We start from the raw sequence: 14,262 nt of genomic DNA, 5'->3' as shown, positions 1-14,262 counted from the left end.
AGATGCTATCAACTAAACAAAAAGGGTAGTGCATGCCATGTAAGTAAATAAAAATATTTATTTTCAATTCCACATAATATATCTTGCCAAATCAAAACATTGCATTACCAATTTTACTATTTCTATTTCCTTTTATATTTTAAGGGGTGAATCAATGATATTAATGTACTTTATTAGGTAATGGAAACAAATATTACATATTTTAAGGAATGTTTCTTACATCAATATGAAGATTAACAATTTTTTAAATAATAATTAGTTTTGTCAAATAAACTCTAACCCTAACCCTAATTCGTCCAAAAAACAATTATAATTCATCAAAAAGAAAACACTAATATAAGATAATTCGGATATAATTCATCAAAATATTCTATAATTCGTCTAAAAAATAATTTATATACAAATAATTTCTCTAAATGATTTACATACAGATTATTTATATATATAATATACATGTGTTTTTTTTATAATATACATGTATTATAAATATATAATATAATGTTATTTTGATGTTATATTTTTTATATCTAATTGGATATTTAGAAGAAGGAAAGCTAAAATAGTTTTATTTTTCAATGAAAAACTGAAATTTATTAGAGTCATTGTTTGAAATGGACCAAATGATAAGATGGTCTTTATACTTCAGTATTACATGGCATAAGATTTTTAATATGTGATATGTCTAAATGATTTAGCATGCCACATAGATTTGAGGCCTAAAATCTTAGACCTTAATAAGGCCTAAAATCATTTTCCAAACAAAAAAAATAAGTTCAGTCTAATCTATACACCGTTATTCCTTCTTCTTTTAATTGATAATTTATATAGAATGTGAAACAATGTATAATGTTTTTCATTTGGTATCTCAATAATGTGAGATTGATTAGGACCAAGAAAGGAAAACAAAAAGGACTCTGCTCCCTTCGCTGGCTAGCTAATTGACTATTAATGCATGCGGGCTTCATTGACCATTAGTTTCATACTTCCGTTTTGGCCAGAAAAAAAAAAATTTGAAAAGACTATCATTATGTCCAGTTAAATTCTAAAGAAATACCAGAATGGGAACATATATGATAGATTGATAGACAGAAGACCCCTATAAAAGACATTGCACAACTCACTTTCAGATCATAAACATACACAAATTAGTAGCATATATCGTGAGGATATTCCTTATATATAATCACTCGCGCAATACTTGAATGCCATGGCCTTAATACATGGTAGGATGCAAATGCTTATTATCCAACTCTCTTTAATTTGTTAACGGTGTCAGTAACCCTAGCATCACTCAAGCGCCAAGGCCTGCAACCTGCTCCGACCGCTGCGGTGATGTCGAAATCCCATATCCATTAGGCATAGAGCCTAGCTGTTACATGGAGGTGCCGGAACAAGATGAACAGAAATTCAAGGTCACCTGTGACCAGGCCACCACGCCACCGTTACTCAAGTTCTTGAACGGTGATATCCTCAACCAAAGCATTACTAACATTTCTGTAGGTGAGAGTGAGATGCAAGTAATGCTGCCCACATCCCGGAACTGCTACACCGACGGTTACTACAACGATTCTTTGTACAGAAACAGTGAGCTCATCCTCCCCTCTGGTTACACCATCTCTGATAAGAACAAGGTTTATATCATTGGATGTAACAAAATAGCACTATACCAAGGTTTAGTTACCCAAGTCGAGCCAGAGCGAACAGAAATCGAGAAGCTGGGGACAACCGGCGTGAGCTTGTGCCAAGATCTACTCGGAGCGTTGTCCAACAATTGCAGTGGCGTCGGGTGTACCCAAAGGACCATCATAAGTGGACTTCACAGTATTAACTTGGATGTGTGGACAATCGGTGCAGGCCTTGGAAGCACATCACAGTGGACACTAGACTACCCGTGCAGCTACGGTTTCATTGTGGATGATCGCAATTTCACCTTCGCAGGGAATGCAACTTTTAAAGAGATGGACAGCCGCACAAACGCGCCGAAGCTTCCGGTGACTGTTAACTGGGAAATTGGAAAGAACAACTGTGAAGTTGCCCTCAATAATCAAACTTCTTATGCATGCAAGGCCGCAAATACTGAATGTGTCAACGGCACTTCAGGTGGATATTTCTGCCGCTGCCAGAAAGGTTACCAAGGGAACCCTTACGTGCTTGGTGGTTGCGAAGGTAAAAATCTTTTACATTAAGCTCGTAAATGTTTACCTGATCCACATCTAACTAATATATACGTTTGTTTTTCGGTTTTACTTTCATATGTTAACGAGTGTACTAATTTGACCATCTGCCATCCTAGTTCAACATGCCAAAATTTAGTAGGAAGTTACACTTGTAAATGTCCCAAGGGCCAAACAAATGACGACAATAACAACAATCCTTGTGTCAAAATCATCGGAAAACCAAAGAATACTTCCCTCCAAATTTCACTGGGTATGGATTTGCTATCACTGAGCATAATTTACTTCTGATTATCGTTTGTACGTCATATTGAGTTGTATCATGATTATGTGCAGGTATCTGTTTGAGCTTCCTAGTCGTATTAATTATAACATTTTGGATATACTGCGGAATGAAAAGAAGAAAGTTCAAGCAACTCAAAGAGAAGTACTTCAAAGACAATGGTGGCTTCTTGTTACAACAAAAATTGGAGAATTTTAACGGACCTCAAGCAGCCAAAATCTAGTTGATATCTTGGCAGAAGAAGCTCTTCCTCACGAAGATTGTTTTCTTATTTGAATTGCAGTTGGTTTGGTGCTTGTTTGGAACTCAGATACATGAAGGTGCAGCAAGTTTCTCTTGCCTTCTTCTCCGATCTCGGCCGGATCGCGACTCCAGTTTTGTGGTCGGCGGCGCTGTCGTGGAAGTAGGTCTTGGGTCCTCTGTTTGCTGTTATGCAATTGTATCTTTGGGCTTGCCTGGTTTAAGTCCATTTGTTTCCGTCTTACTCTGGTCTTGGCCCAGTGTGTTGGGTCTGTTGACTATTGTATTGTTGTTGTATTTCTCTTTGTTGGTTTAATATAACTATCCATTCGCCAAAAAAAAAAGCAGCCAAAATCTTTACAAGAGAAGAGCTTAAGAAGGCCACAAACAACTTCGATGACCGCGGAAAAATTGGCGAAGGAGGCTACGGATTTGTTTTCAAAGGAACATTGACGGATAGAAAGGAGGTTGCCATAAAGGTGTCGAAGAGTAATGCCCCAATGACCCAAAGTAATCAGTTCATCAATGAGGTGATTGTTCTTTCACAAATCAACCATAGAAATGTGGTGAGGCTCCTAGGTTGTTGCTTAGAGACTCAAACTCCTTTGTTAGTTTACGAGTTTGTTAGCAATGGCACACTTTATGAGCACATTCATAAGAAGAATGGCAAGGGTCCGCTTTCTTTTGGGTTACGAATGAAGATAGCAGCAGAAACTGCAGGATCTCTATCATACTTGCACTACTCCACTTCCATGCAAATCGTGCACCGAGATGTGAAAGCAACCAATATACTATTGGATGAGAATTTCACAGCCAAAGTATCAGACTTTGGAGCTTCGAAATTGGTTCCTGAAGATCAAAATCAGCTGTCCACTTTAGTACAAGGAACGCTGGGTTACCTAGACCCTGAATATCTCCAGTCAAACACACTGACAGAAAAGAGTGATGTCTATAGCTTCGGCGTTGTTCGTGTTGAGCTTATAACGAGTCAAGTGGCAATTTCTCACAAGAAGCCTGAGGCAGAGAGAAACCTAGCGAACTGTTTTGTAACGTCGGTGGAAGAGAATCGCTTGGCTGATATTCTTGATCTTGAAATTATCAAGGAGGGAAGCTTTGAAATAGCTGAACAAGTAGCCCATCTCGCCAAAAGAAGTTTAAGTTTGAAAGGAGGAGATAGGCCTACCATGAAAGAAGTAGCAATGGAGCTAGAGGTAATACTGGCTGTTATGGCAAAGCATCCTGGAGGAAAGCCCGACTCCTCCCCCAAAGAGACCGATTACTTGCTTGCAGCGTCACCTTCAAACGCTTACGTTGTTGATGTTAGAAGTGATGAAGGTGAAGTCATAACCAGCATAGATTATGACCAGAGCATGCATAATCAATCCCAGATGATGAAGCCTTATGATGGTGGGAGATAGTTCATCAATTAGCTAGCTTATCTTCCATAGCTAGCTAGTTATATGTGGAGTTGTTCTTAACTTTTTTTGCTACTTTCGATTATGTTGCGCGTTAAATAAAAGATGTCTGATCATACTGCTGCAGTTAGTGCAATGCTGCATATGCATGTAATGACGGTAATATCGATCTGTTGTACATTTTCCATTTTGGCCAAAATGTGAGTGGTAAAATATTTGTACTTCGCTTCATGAAAATTATTCGCCTCTTCTCTCAGAAAAATTATATCGCTGAATCTGTTATTTAATTAAAAAATAAAACATTAGATAGGACTAATTACAACAAACTATATATCCTCAAACATAAAATGAGATGTAAGGTTGTAACAACCGTTTTTCTTCAATAGGTGCATAAACAAATCTACACCAAAAAATCACTAGCAAATATGAACACATAAGGGTTGACTACTAGATTTAAACAATACAGATAGAGTACTGTTAACTTTGATTACGTACTAAGTAGTTAAATTAATATTCATTTTTTTGTTGAAGGGGTCATGAGGTATACATAAACATCTGTGTGTGTATTCGTTGTCATCAAATATGTATGCACATATCTCATCATGTTGAGTATACAACTATACATCATTATCTTGAGTTGTGCCATCTATGTTATTCGTCATCACCAGAAATATAAAACCAGCATGATTAACACAGAACTAGTAAACAGACCTTGGTTAAAGACTATGCAACTCGGTTTGTAATTCGAGTTGTAAATTTTATTTTGGCTAAAAATTCGAGTTGTAATTCCTTTAATCAGTCATATGAAATATATATGTCGTAACTTGTTTACACATATACATGTATATGATTTTTTTTGATAGGTGCTTTTGTAGGTCTTCTTTTTCTCAAGTCAATTAATAGCATGAAAAATAAGAAAAGAATGTTGCTTGGCACGCCAACTAATCTATTGTGGAAATTAAACAATTGGTTTATATATCACCATCACCTGCTTGCCTTCACACAGCAAACAAATTACTAAAGACTTTGTTCCTCTCACTCAATTTTCAGGATTACCAAGTGGAATAATGCCAATAATTATCAGGGAACAAATCGATATTTCTCATTTGCCACACTAATTTGCACAGCATTGACTGGCAAATGGTCCATTACTGTATCAAAGCTACTAGCTAGCTAGTCTTCAACTCTTTATTATGACATGAAAACAAAGTCTAGCTTGTGCGTACGTGTGCATATATACGAAGTTAACACTTTCGCCAAGTCTTCATGTCCAACAGTCCATGACCAGCAAACACGTAAAAGAATGGTATGCTCGATATGATATTTTCCATGTTGGTAATCCTCATAACTATGTTGTATCATATATATACGTATCGATTGATGTATATGATGCAAAATAGTTATCAATTATTTGTAATTTAACTTGAATATGACCATGCATGATGATTAACGAGTGGACTGATCGAGTTAATGCCGATGAGATTCTACAATAGAAATGTATTCTGATTTAGTAATTGCTAGTGTTCCACAAGTACTAACAAAAATTTTATTTTGATTAAATAAAACTGGCTTAACAGTTCTAAATAAAACTGGCTTAATGTTCCAAATAAAACATTTGATTATAAAATAGTTCTAAATAAAACTGGCTTAACGTATTCTTCAAGATTCTTCCTAAATAAAACTGACATTTTATTTTATAAAGTCTCCATATTATAAACCACATGTGGCTCGTTGGAGTCTAACTTATACTTGAGTTTAACAGCAATTACCTTGTTAGAACATGCAGTCAGACTCGTTGGCTACGTATGGAATGGGATTGTGTGAACTAATATTATAGACTAATTATACAACCTTGCATAGTTGAATTTGTGGAATTGAGAATTCAACATTACCAACTTGGATAATGATTGATGTTAAAATATCGCATAGCTGTGCAACGAAAGTAGCAAACATGAGACGAATAGTAAATTGTAAGACATCTTTTAATAACAGGATAAATTCCATATATTGATGAAAATTATAAGATCAAGTTAGAGACGTCGGAGGACATCTCATATCATTTGTTGCCCAAAGACACGACTACATCAATCCCTAAGAAAATTAAACAATCAAAAATATTTGTCTAAAACAGTGGACAATATAACGATTATAGCTCGACTTGAAAATCAACGTACAAGACCCTAATTAAAGGCACCTAACTCACCAGTTTTATATCTAAATTGAGATGCAACGGTGTATCTTGTCCACCAATATATGTAAAGATATAGCCTTCAATTAGATTATGCAGGGGATAATGAGCATTGTTATTGTTCAACTTAGTATTAAAAAACAATGAGAACAACACAATGAGTGTGACTTATACAAACTCAAGTGATTATGAGATTAGCACTCTCAAAGCTTATGATTCATATCATATTCTCATGAGAGAAGACCTTATTGTCTCATGAAATCATATAGATCATCCGATTGCAATCTTAATTAGATTAGATGTCATTTTGGCCCCGACTGGCCATATCACAGCTAACCGCGATGTGTCTATTAGTCTATACATGCAAACTAGTCAAACAATTACCAAATGCATGAGAGTTGTCAGTTGTGAGATATTGATTTTCCGATTGTAATTAGATTAAGGTTTTCTTTTTATAAAATGGAGGAGAATCTTGATCGAGCAAATTAACCCCAAGTGATAAGGATGAGTGGATGACATCACTTTAATGTCGACTACTAAAGTCCAAGTCGCGCGGATGATGCAAGTACTTTTTTTTTTTTTCTTGTCTTTTTTTGTTTTTGCGTGGTAGCTGGAGATGATTAAAAGGAGGGACCGGTTCATCTTCAATTCTTCATATACTGCAATTGACCAAACGTCAACCCGAGAACAGAAGACTCATGAGTCTTTCCATGGTTTGTGTTTTATTTAAAATCCAGCAAATGACGACTACCCAGTCTGGAATAGAAAGCTAGCTCGAGCAGAGAGTGAAGTTGTCCGGAAACTTCCCCCCGCCTACGACTACAAAAGGCCGAATCCGGAATATACTGCTTCACTTATCATCAAAATTCAACAAAACAACCATTTGGTATATACCAAATATCCTCTCGATCAGTTACAAATTCCACAAACAAGCTAGTGCGGCATCACTGCATGCATGTCGATCATGGCCTTGCAATTCCCATTGGCGGCAGTCCTTCTCCTATTATCGGCGGCTAGTACGGTGAAAACAGCTGCTGCTGCTAATGCCCTGCCTGGCTGCTCTGACAAGTGCGGTGATCTCACAGTTCCATATCCATTTGGCATGGAGGAGCGTTGTTACCTGGGAGATAGGTTCTTCATCAACTGTAGCCAGGGGCCCAATCTGGACCAACCCCCAACACCCTACTTGACGACCGGCGAAATCATTGTTACAAACATATCTATAGACGTCGGGGAGTTGCGAATATTGCACTATAGAGGGCGAGATTGTTACAATGAAGAAGGCAATCAAACTCACAGAAACAGTCCGGAGCTCTGGATGAGTCCTCCATACACCATATCCGATACCAAAAACAAGTTCTACGCCGTTGGTTGTGACACTTACGCAATCATGCGAGGCTTCCGAGGGGAAGAAGAATTCATTACTGGTTGCATGTCAATATGCAACAGCATTGACAGTGTTGATAAGAATTCTTGCTCTGGCGCTGGCTGTTGCCAAGCTAACATCCCCGGTGGATTGCACAATCTTTCTGTAAAGTTGAGTACCTACAACAATCACTCAGGTGTGTGGGGGTTTAAGTGTTTAACCCCTGCAGCTACGCCTTCATTGAAGAGCAAAGCCAGTTCAATTTCAACTCTTCTAGTTTTGAAAGACTGAATGGCACTAAACAGCTTCCGATGGTTCTTAATTGGGCCATTGGGAATGTCACAGACCCCTGTCATGAAGCTCAGAACAGGAAGGATTTCGCATGCAAGGCCAATAGCAAGTGCTCCAACCGGCCTATCAAAGGGTCTGTAGGTTACTTGTGCGAGCGTTTGCCTGGTTATGAAGGAAACCCGTACCACCCAGATGGTTGCACAGGTGATGATTATCTTTGATTTACCTATTCAGCTAATATTATATCAATATAAATTAATTAAACCTCTCCATCGGAATTGCAATTTTACCAAATAAAATTAGTTATTTCTGATAGGCTCCTCCGTTTCTAATTTTCCTTTCAGATATTGACGAGTGCAAAGCCTCAAACGTTAACCTCTGCTAGAACGGATAGTGCTTAAATCATCAGCCTCCACAAAATTACTCTTGTTTATGTAACAAAGGATACAAAAACGACGACAAGAATGACAAGAGTTGCATCAAAGACGATTCCGAAAGACGCTCAAAGATCGTTCTCCTGCTTAAAATTTCATTGGGTACGTTACGTAGAATTAGATATTAACATGCATGATCGGTGATCCTACTACCCTTTTTTTTCTTTTTCTTTTTTTTTGAGTCAAACACCCTAAACTTCTATTGAACAGTATCGACGGACTGAATTTTTTTAGCTTCAGCTACTTTCGTTTTGAATTCAAATTAACCAAGTGTTCTCATACTTTTTCTTCAAATTAAAAGAAGTGATGAAAAGAGAATGCGTAAGTCATTTCCATATTATAAAAGAAAACGTTTAATGCTTACAAATAAACGTTTAATTAATTTATCTATTGTGTTTGATAAAGGAGAGGGAAACAAGATCCCTTTTATTTTATTTTTTGTAAAGAAAATTAAGTGCAACAATTAGTTAAGGGGAACCCCAACTAGAATCAAAGAAAAATATAAAAGCACAGAAAAGAAACAACCACCCAGCCTATATATACCTTTAAACAATACATCATATAAATAGTTTTTTTTTCTTTCTTTTTTCTTTTGGTATAATACAAAATCATATAGCTTATCAAAAACAAATCCTGTTAAAGTAATTCAATTATATATTTGCAGGTGTGTGCATGGGCTTCTTGGTTTTATTCCTTGAAATTTCGTGGATATGCTGTGGAATAAAGAAAAGAGAACTTATTAAACTAAAAAAAAGCACTTTAAAGAGAATGGTGGCTTATTATTACTGCAACAACTCGCAAGTCATGGAAGCTCGATGAAGACAACAAAATTGTTTACTGCTGATGAACTTGAGAAGGCAACAAACAACTACCATGAGAGTAGAGTCCTTGGAGAAGGCGGTTATGGAACAGTTTACAAAGGAGTACTACCGGATGACACAGTGGTTGCCATAAAGAAGTCGAAAGGTACTGGCGCCCTAACCCAAAGTGATCAATTTGTTAACGAGGTGATTATCCTTTCTCAAATCAACCACAAAAATGTGGTAAAGCTATTAGGTTGTTGTTTAGAAACAGAAGTGCCTTTACTAGTATATGAATTCATCACTCATGGCACTCTTTATGAGCACATTCATAAACGAAGATCACCACTCCCTTCTGAATTACGAATGAAGATAGCAACTCAAAGCGCAGAAGCACTGTCTCACTTACACTCCTCAATTTCCACACCAATCATACATCGAGATGTGAAGACAGCAAATATTCTGTTAGATGATGAGTATACGGCGAAAGTGTCAGATTTTGGAGCTTCCCGACTGGTTCCTTTAGGTCAAAGTGATATACAAACTTTAGTGCTCGGGACATTTGGATACCTAGACCCTGAATATATGCAATAAAACCAACTAACAGAAAAGAGTTGTCCTAGTGGAACTACTAACAAGCAAAGTGCCAATTTTCAAAGATAGATGCTTAACAAGCATCTTTCTTGCTTCCATGGAAGAAGTGTTGAGATATATATCTCACATCGGGAAAAATGGGACCTTGCCTGTGGTTTATAAGGGTTTGGGCCACTCCATCCATTGCCAATTGATTTTGGATGTGAACCTCAGACTACTTTATCAAGAATGTTGGTTGAATCAAATTCTTGACGATGATATAGTGAACGAGGGAAACATTGAGATGGTAAAGAAAGTGGCCAATCTCGCAAAGCGATGCTTGATGGTAAAAGGGGAGGAAAGGCCTACCATGAAAGAAGTTGCGAAAGAGCTCGAGGGGAAATGAGTGTCACGGCAAAACATCCATGTGGATTTAATGCTAGTTTCTGCGGAGAAGAGAGTGAGTACTTGCTGGGGTCACTCAATTCAGACAGTTACGTCGTTGGTGTTGGAGATGATTGCAGTTCTAGTGGTCTAACCAGTGGTAAGGCCAAGGCATATGACAGCATGCAAAACCAAGTGCAGTTAATGCCACATGGTGGTGGACGTTAGTTGGATCGGTGTCGCTTGTATGTATTTTAGTATGGCTGTTTCTGTCAGATAAGTGCGTTTTCACATTTTGCAATAGTTGTATGTAAGTAATGAAGTGTGGTCTTACAGTCTTACTGGTGTTCTTTTCCAGCTATTGTGCACACTTAGCAAGCAACTGGATTTGCCTTAGCTAGCTATGAGGTCAAGGCCTTTGCCTTCCACACGTCTACTAGTTGAGGAGACATGTATATTACATAATATGCAAACTAGGTAGATATGTATTACACTAGTTGAATTTGCATGCCGTCACTAGTTTTCGCTTGGAACATTTCCACCAGTCATGTCATATTCATATATACCGCAAATTAGAAAATTTCCACCAGACATATCGTATTGGAAAAAGAAATTGTTTAATTCCATTTAGATTACTTGGCACCTTGACGACTTCATCTTAATGTCTAGAAATTGACATAAACTATATATTAAACCAAACAAGTTACAGCTTACAACTTCTAGTCTTCTACCTCAACTTGTCACCGTGGTCATCAACTGTAACGGAAAACGAACTGTCACATTGACATTGTATAGAATAATTAGTTACTTGCATAAATTTATCGGTGAAAATGGAAGTTGTGCCCCGTCAGTCAATTTGTAGTGATGTGTGATCAGAAAACAAATCACGTATAGGCAGAAGGGTCCTGGCTTGGCAAATGAGGTACCTCAAAGCTTTCCTTTTCTTGAAACCGATTGATCTCATAACTTGTGCTTGACTTTGATATAACATCTCTTCTATATTAACTGCTTGCATATAAACTAAAAGATACCAAGCTTTTGGGCTTACCAAGTGGCTCCGGGAAATAAGAGAGACGACCAAGACATTTTGATTCGTTCACAACCTCTTCCTTCCATTTGTCTACAAAAAGCGAGCTTGCAAGCACAACTTCACAGTCTTCACTCATAAGAAATACAGTTCAAACGTTTATACCTCTCAACTTAAGTACTGAATCAATTGGTGCAAGCAGGTAAACAAGTATGCAATCCATGCTGCTGGTGGTACTGGTTCTCCTCGCATTTGCGGCCGCAGACAAAGAAGCAGAAGCAGCTGAAGCCCTCCCGCCTCAAGCCATTCCTGGCTGCACTGACCACTGCGGCAATCTCACCATTCCATATCCATTCGGCATAGAGCTTGGTTGTTACATGACAGAAACCTTTTCTGTCACTTGTAACACATCAACTGAACCTCCTATAGCAACGTGGAGAGATAGTTCCATAGCTATTTACAACATATACCTGCCTGCGGGTGAGATGCAAATAACGCAGTACGTAGCCTACGATTGCTATAACAGCCTGGGCGATAATGATTACGACCAACCATTGCTTGCCGTGCCTCCTTTCACCGTCTCTCATACTAGAAACAAGTTCATTGCCGTTGGTTGCGACACTTCTGCAGCTTTCAGAGGTTACCGTGCAGACGAACAGAGGTTAATGACCGGATGCATGTCCATATGTGACAACCTTAACAGCCTTGAACAGTCTTGCTCCGGGGTTGGGTGTTGTCAAACTGACATCCCCAGCGGACTTGAGAATTACACTCTCACACTGGAAAGCTATTATAATCACACATACATACTGGACTTCAATCCATGCAGCTATGCCTTCATTGTGGAAGAAGGCAAGTTCACCTATTCCCCGAATACAAGTTTTCATACACTAAACAACACCGAAGAGCTTCCCATTATTCTTAATTGGGAAATTGGGGAAGGCACATGTGATGAAGCTGAACAGAGAGATGATTATGCATGCAAGGCAAATAGCAAGTGTGTCAAACGGACCATCAGTGATGAGCTATCTGGTTATTATTGCCAATGCCAGTCGGGTTATCAAGGGAACCCGTACCTCCCCGATGGTTGCCAAGGTGAAATATGTAAATAACAATACACAGTATATGTGTGTGTGTCTCTGTGTGCACTTTTCATTTGATATGTTTGAGGGTACATGCGTGTTTGTGTCTGTGATTCAGTTGCTGCAGCCGGAAATTAAAGCCACGGTTATGGATTTAAGTTTACTTGTTTGTTAATAACAATTTGTTTTCCTGGGTTTTTCAGATATTGATGAGTGCAAGGTTTCAAACCCCTGCACCAATGGACTGTGTGAAAATTCACCTGGAAGTTACTCATGCTTGTGTGACAAAGGGTACAGAAGCAATGGAATGAATAATCAAAGCTGTATTCAAGAGATTCCCAACGACAAAAACCAAACAAAGACGACGCTCCTGCTTATTGTATCATTGAGTATGAACTATTTCTATAATAGCACGCTGCATGCATCATCTGATCAAAACCTGATCAGCCATGTTAGGACCCAAACTGAAATTCTCATATCTACTATTTAAAATGAAGAACTTAAAAAAGAAAAGGAAAGAATATCCATCATATACAAGTGATTTGAAGAAGCTTTCACGGTTTTACGTACATATGTTTTCCCCTGTTTTTATGGTACTGACTTTTAATAGCTTAGAAAGTTTGCTTAATCTAAAAAATTTCACTAATTATTTAAAATCAAATAAAAGTAACTAAAGAATTTCATCAAACTCCACTATAACAAATCTCCCTAGAGACAATCAGAAATAAAATCAATTTTGCCTCAATTGATTGTTGGTATATATGTGCAGGTGTAACTGGGGGCTTCTTGGTTCTGTTTGTTGGAATTTCATGGATATGTTGCAGAATACGGAAAACAAAATTCAAGAAACTGAAAGAAAAGTACTTTAAAGAAAATGGTGGCTTATTGTTACTACAACAACTCGCTAACCATGGAGGCTCAGTGGAGACAACAAAAATCTTCACCACAGAAGAACTAGAGAACGCAACAAACAATTACCATGAGAGTGGAGTCCTTGGAGAAGGAGGCTACGGAACAGTTTATAAAGGAGTACTAAAGGACAACAAAGTGGTTGCCATAAAGAAGTCAAAAGGAGGTACCTCGACCCAGAGCGAACAGTTTGTTAACGAGGTGATTGTTCTTTCTCAAATCAACCACAGAAATGTGGTGAAGCTACTAGGTTGTTGTTTAGAGACAGCAGTGCCTTTACTGGTATACGAATTTGTCAACCATGGCACTCTATACGAGCACATTCATAAAAGAAGATCATCACTGTCATTTGAACTGCGAATGAAGATAGCAGTTGAAACAGCAGGAGCACTAGCATACTTACACTCCTCCACATCAATGCCAATCATACATCGAGATGTGAAAGCAGCAAATATACTCTTGGATGATAATTATACAGCCAAAGTGTCGGACTTTGGAGCTTCACGGTTGGTTCCTCTAGGTCAAACCGAAATACAAACTTTGGTGCTCGGGACATTTGGATACCTAGACCCAGAATATTTGCAGTCAAACCAACTAACAGAAAAAAGTGATGTCTACAGCTTTGGAGTTGTCCTAGTGGAGCTACTTACAAGCAAAGTGGCACTTTCTAATGATAGATGCTTAACAAGCATCTTTGTTTCTTGCATGGATGAAGATTGCTTAAAAGAAATTCTGGATGATGCCATAGTGAATGAGGGAAACATTGAGACAGCAGTAAGCGTGGCCAATCTCGCAAAAAGATGTTTGAGGTTAAAAGGGGAGGAAAGGCCTACCATGAAAGAAGTTGCCATGGAGCTAGAGGGAATGGCAATTATGGCAAAGCATCCGTGGGGAAAGAATGCTAAATTCTGTCCGGAAGAGAATGAGTACCTACTTGGGTCACCTACTTCAGACAGTTATGACATGGATGCTAGAGGAGGTGATCACAATTCCAGTGGTTTAACTATTGGTACGACAACTGGGTATGACAGCATGCAAATCCAGATGTTGATGCCACATGGTAATGGACGATAGTTGGTTGGCTTGTCCCTTATGA

The 14,262-nt window shown here is 38.1% G+C and overlaps 3 protein-coding genes and 1 pseudogene across 4 annotated transcripts in view; all 4 read left to right on the top strand.

Annotated features, from left to right (window-relative positions):
• LOC101303497 overlaps window positions 1-4,115 on the top strand; it is a 42,003-nt pseudogene extending 37,888 nt beyond the window's left edge. Inside the window, exons 10-12 of the transcript XR_184360.1 lie at window positions 1,277-2,166; window positions 2,511-2,666; window positions 3,040-4,115. The product of XR_184360.1 is annotated as an uncharacterized LOC101303497 (transcript). The remainder of the gene's footprint in view (window positions 1-1,276; window positions 2,167-2,510; window positions 2,667-3,039) is intronic.
• A 3,149-nt stretch (window positions 4,116-7,264) lies between these two features.
• On the top strand, window positions 7,265-8,178 carry LOC101303207 (wall-associated receptor kinase 2-like). Its single transcript, XM_004295379.1, has 2 exons — window positions 7,265-7,862; window positions 8,012-8,178. The coding sequence occupies exons 1-2, from the start codon at window positions 7,265-7,267 to the stop codon at window positions 8,176-8,178; spliced, it is 765 nt and encodes a 254-aa protein (XP_004295427.1).
• A 1,028-nt stretch (window positions 8,179-9,206) lies between these two features.
• Window positions 9,207-9,785, top strand: LOC101302919 (wall-associated receptor kinase 1-like). The gene has a single exon (XM_004295378.1). It carries the CDS (start codon window positions 9,207-9,209, stop codon window positions 9,783-9,785), a length of 579 nt encoding a protein of 192 aa, XP_004295426.1.
• A 1,611-nt stretch (window positions 9,786-11,396) lies between these two features.
• Window positions 11,397-14,240, top strand: LOC101302633 (wall-associated receptor kinase 2-like). Its single transcript, XM_004295377.1, has 3 exons — window positions 11,397-12,270; window positions 12,461-12,580; window positions 13,027-14,240. Exons 1-3 carry the CDS (start codon window positions 11,397-11,399, stop codon window positions 14,238-14,240), a joined length of 2,208 nt encoding a protein of 735 aa, XP_004295425.1.
• Window positions 14,241-14,262: the final 22 nt, after the last annotated feature.

The sequence above is a fragment of the Fragaria vesca genome, linkage group LG3 (genome assembly GCF_000184155.1).
Source record: "Fragaria vesca subsp. vesca linkage group LG3, FraVesHawaii_1.0, whole genome shotgun sequence".
NCBI classification, from domain to species: domain Eukaryota; kingdom Viridiplantae; phylum Streptophyta; class Magnoliopsida; order Rosales; family Rosaceae; genus Fragaria; species Fragaria vesca.
The sequence above is the reverse complement of the archived record's forward strand: the minus strand, read 5'-3'. Positions and strand labels throughout refer to the sequence as shown.

Bases quoted from the DNA above. Each gene is read 5' to 3' on its own strand.
- LOC101302633 (XM_004295377.1), top strand. From the start codon at position 11,397: ATGCTGCTGGTGGTACTGGTTCTCCTCGCATTTGCGGCCGCAGACAAA. The intron at 12,271-12,460 runs GTGAAATATGTA...TGGGTTTTTCAG, and splicing joins CCTCCCCGATGGTTGCCAAG to ATATTGATGAGTGCAAGGTT. The intron at 12,581-13,026 runs GTATTCAAGAGA...ATATATGTGCAG, and splicing joins TGGAATGAATAATCAAAGCT to GTGTAACTGGGGGCTTCTTG.
- LOC101303207 (XM_004295379.1), top strand. From the start codon at position 7,265: ATGGCCTTGCAATTCCCATTGGCGGCAGTCCTTCTCCTATTATCGGCG. The intron at 7,863-8,011 runs GTGTGTGGGGGT...GGAATGTCACAG, and splicing joins TACCTACAACAATCACTCAG to ACCCCTGTCATGAAGCTCAG.
- LOC101302919 (XM_004295378.1), top strand. From the start codon at position 9,207: ATGAAGACAACAAAATTGTTTACTGCTGATGAACTTGAGAAGGCAACA.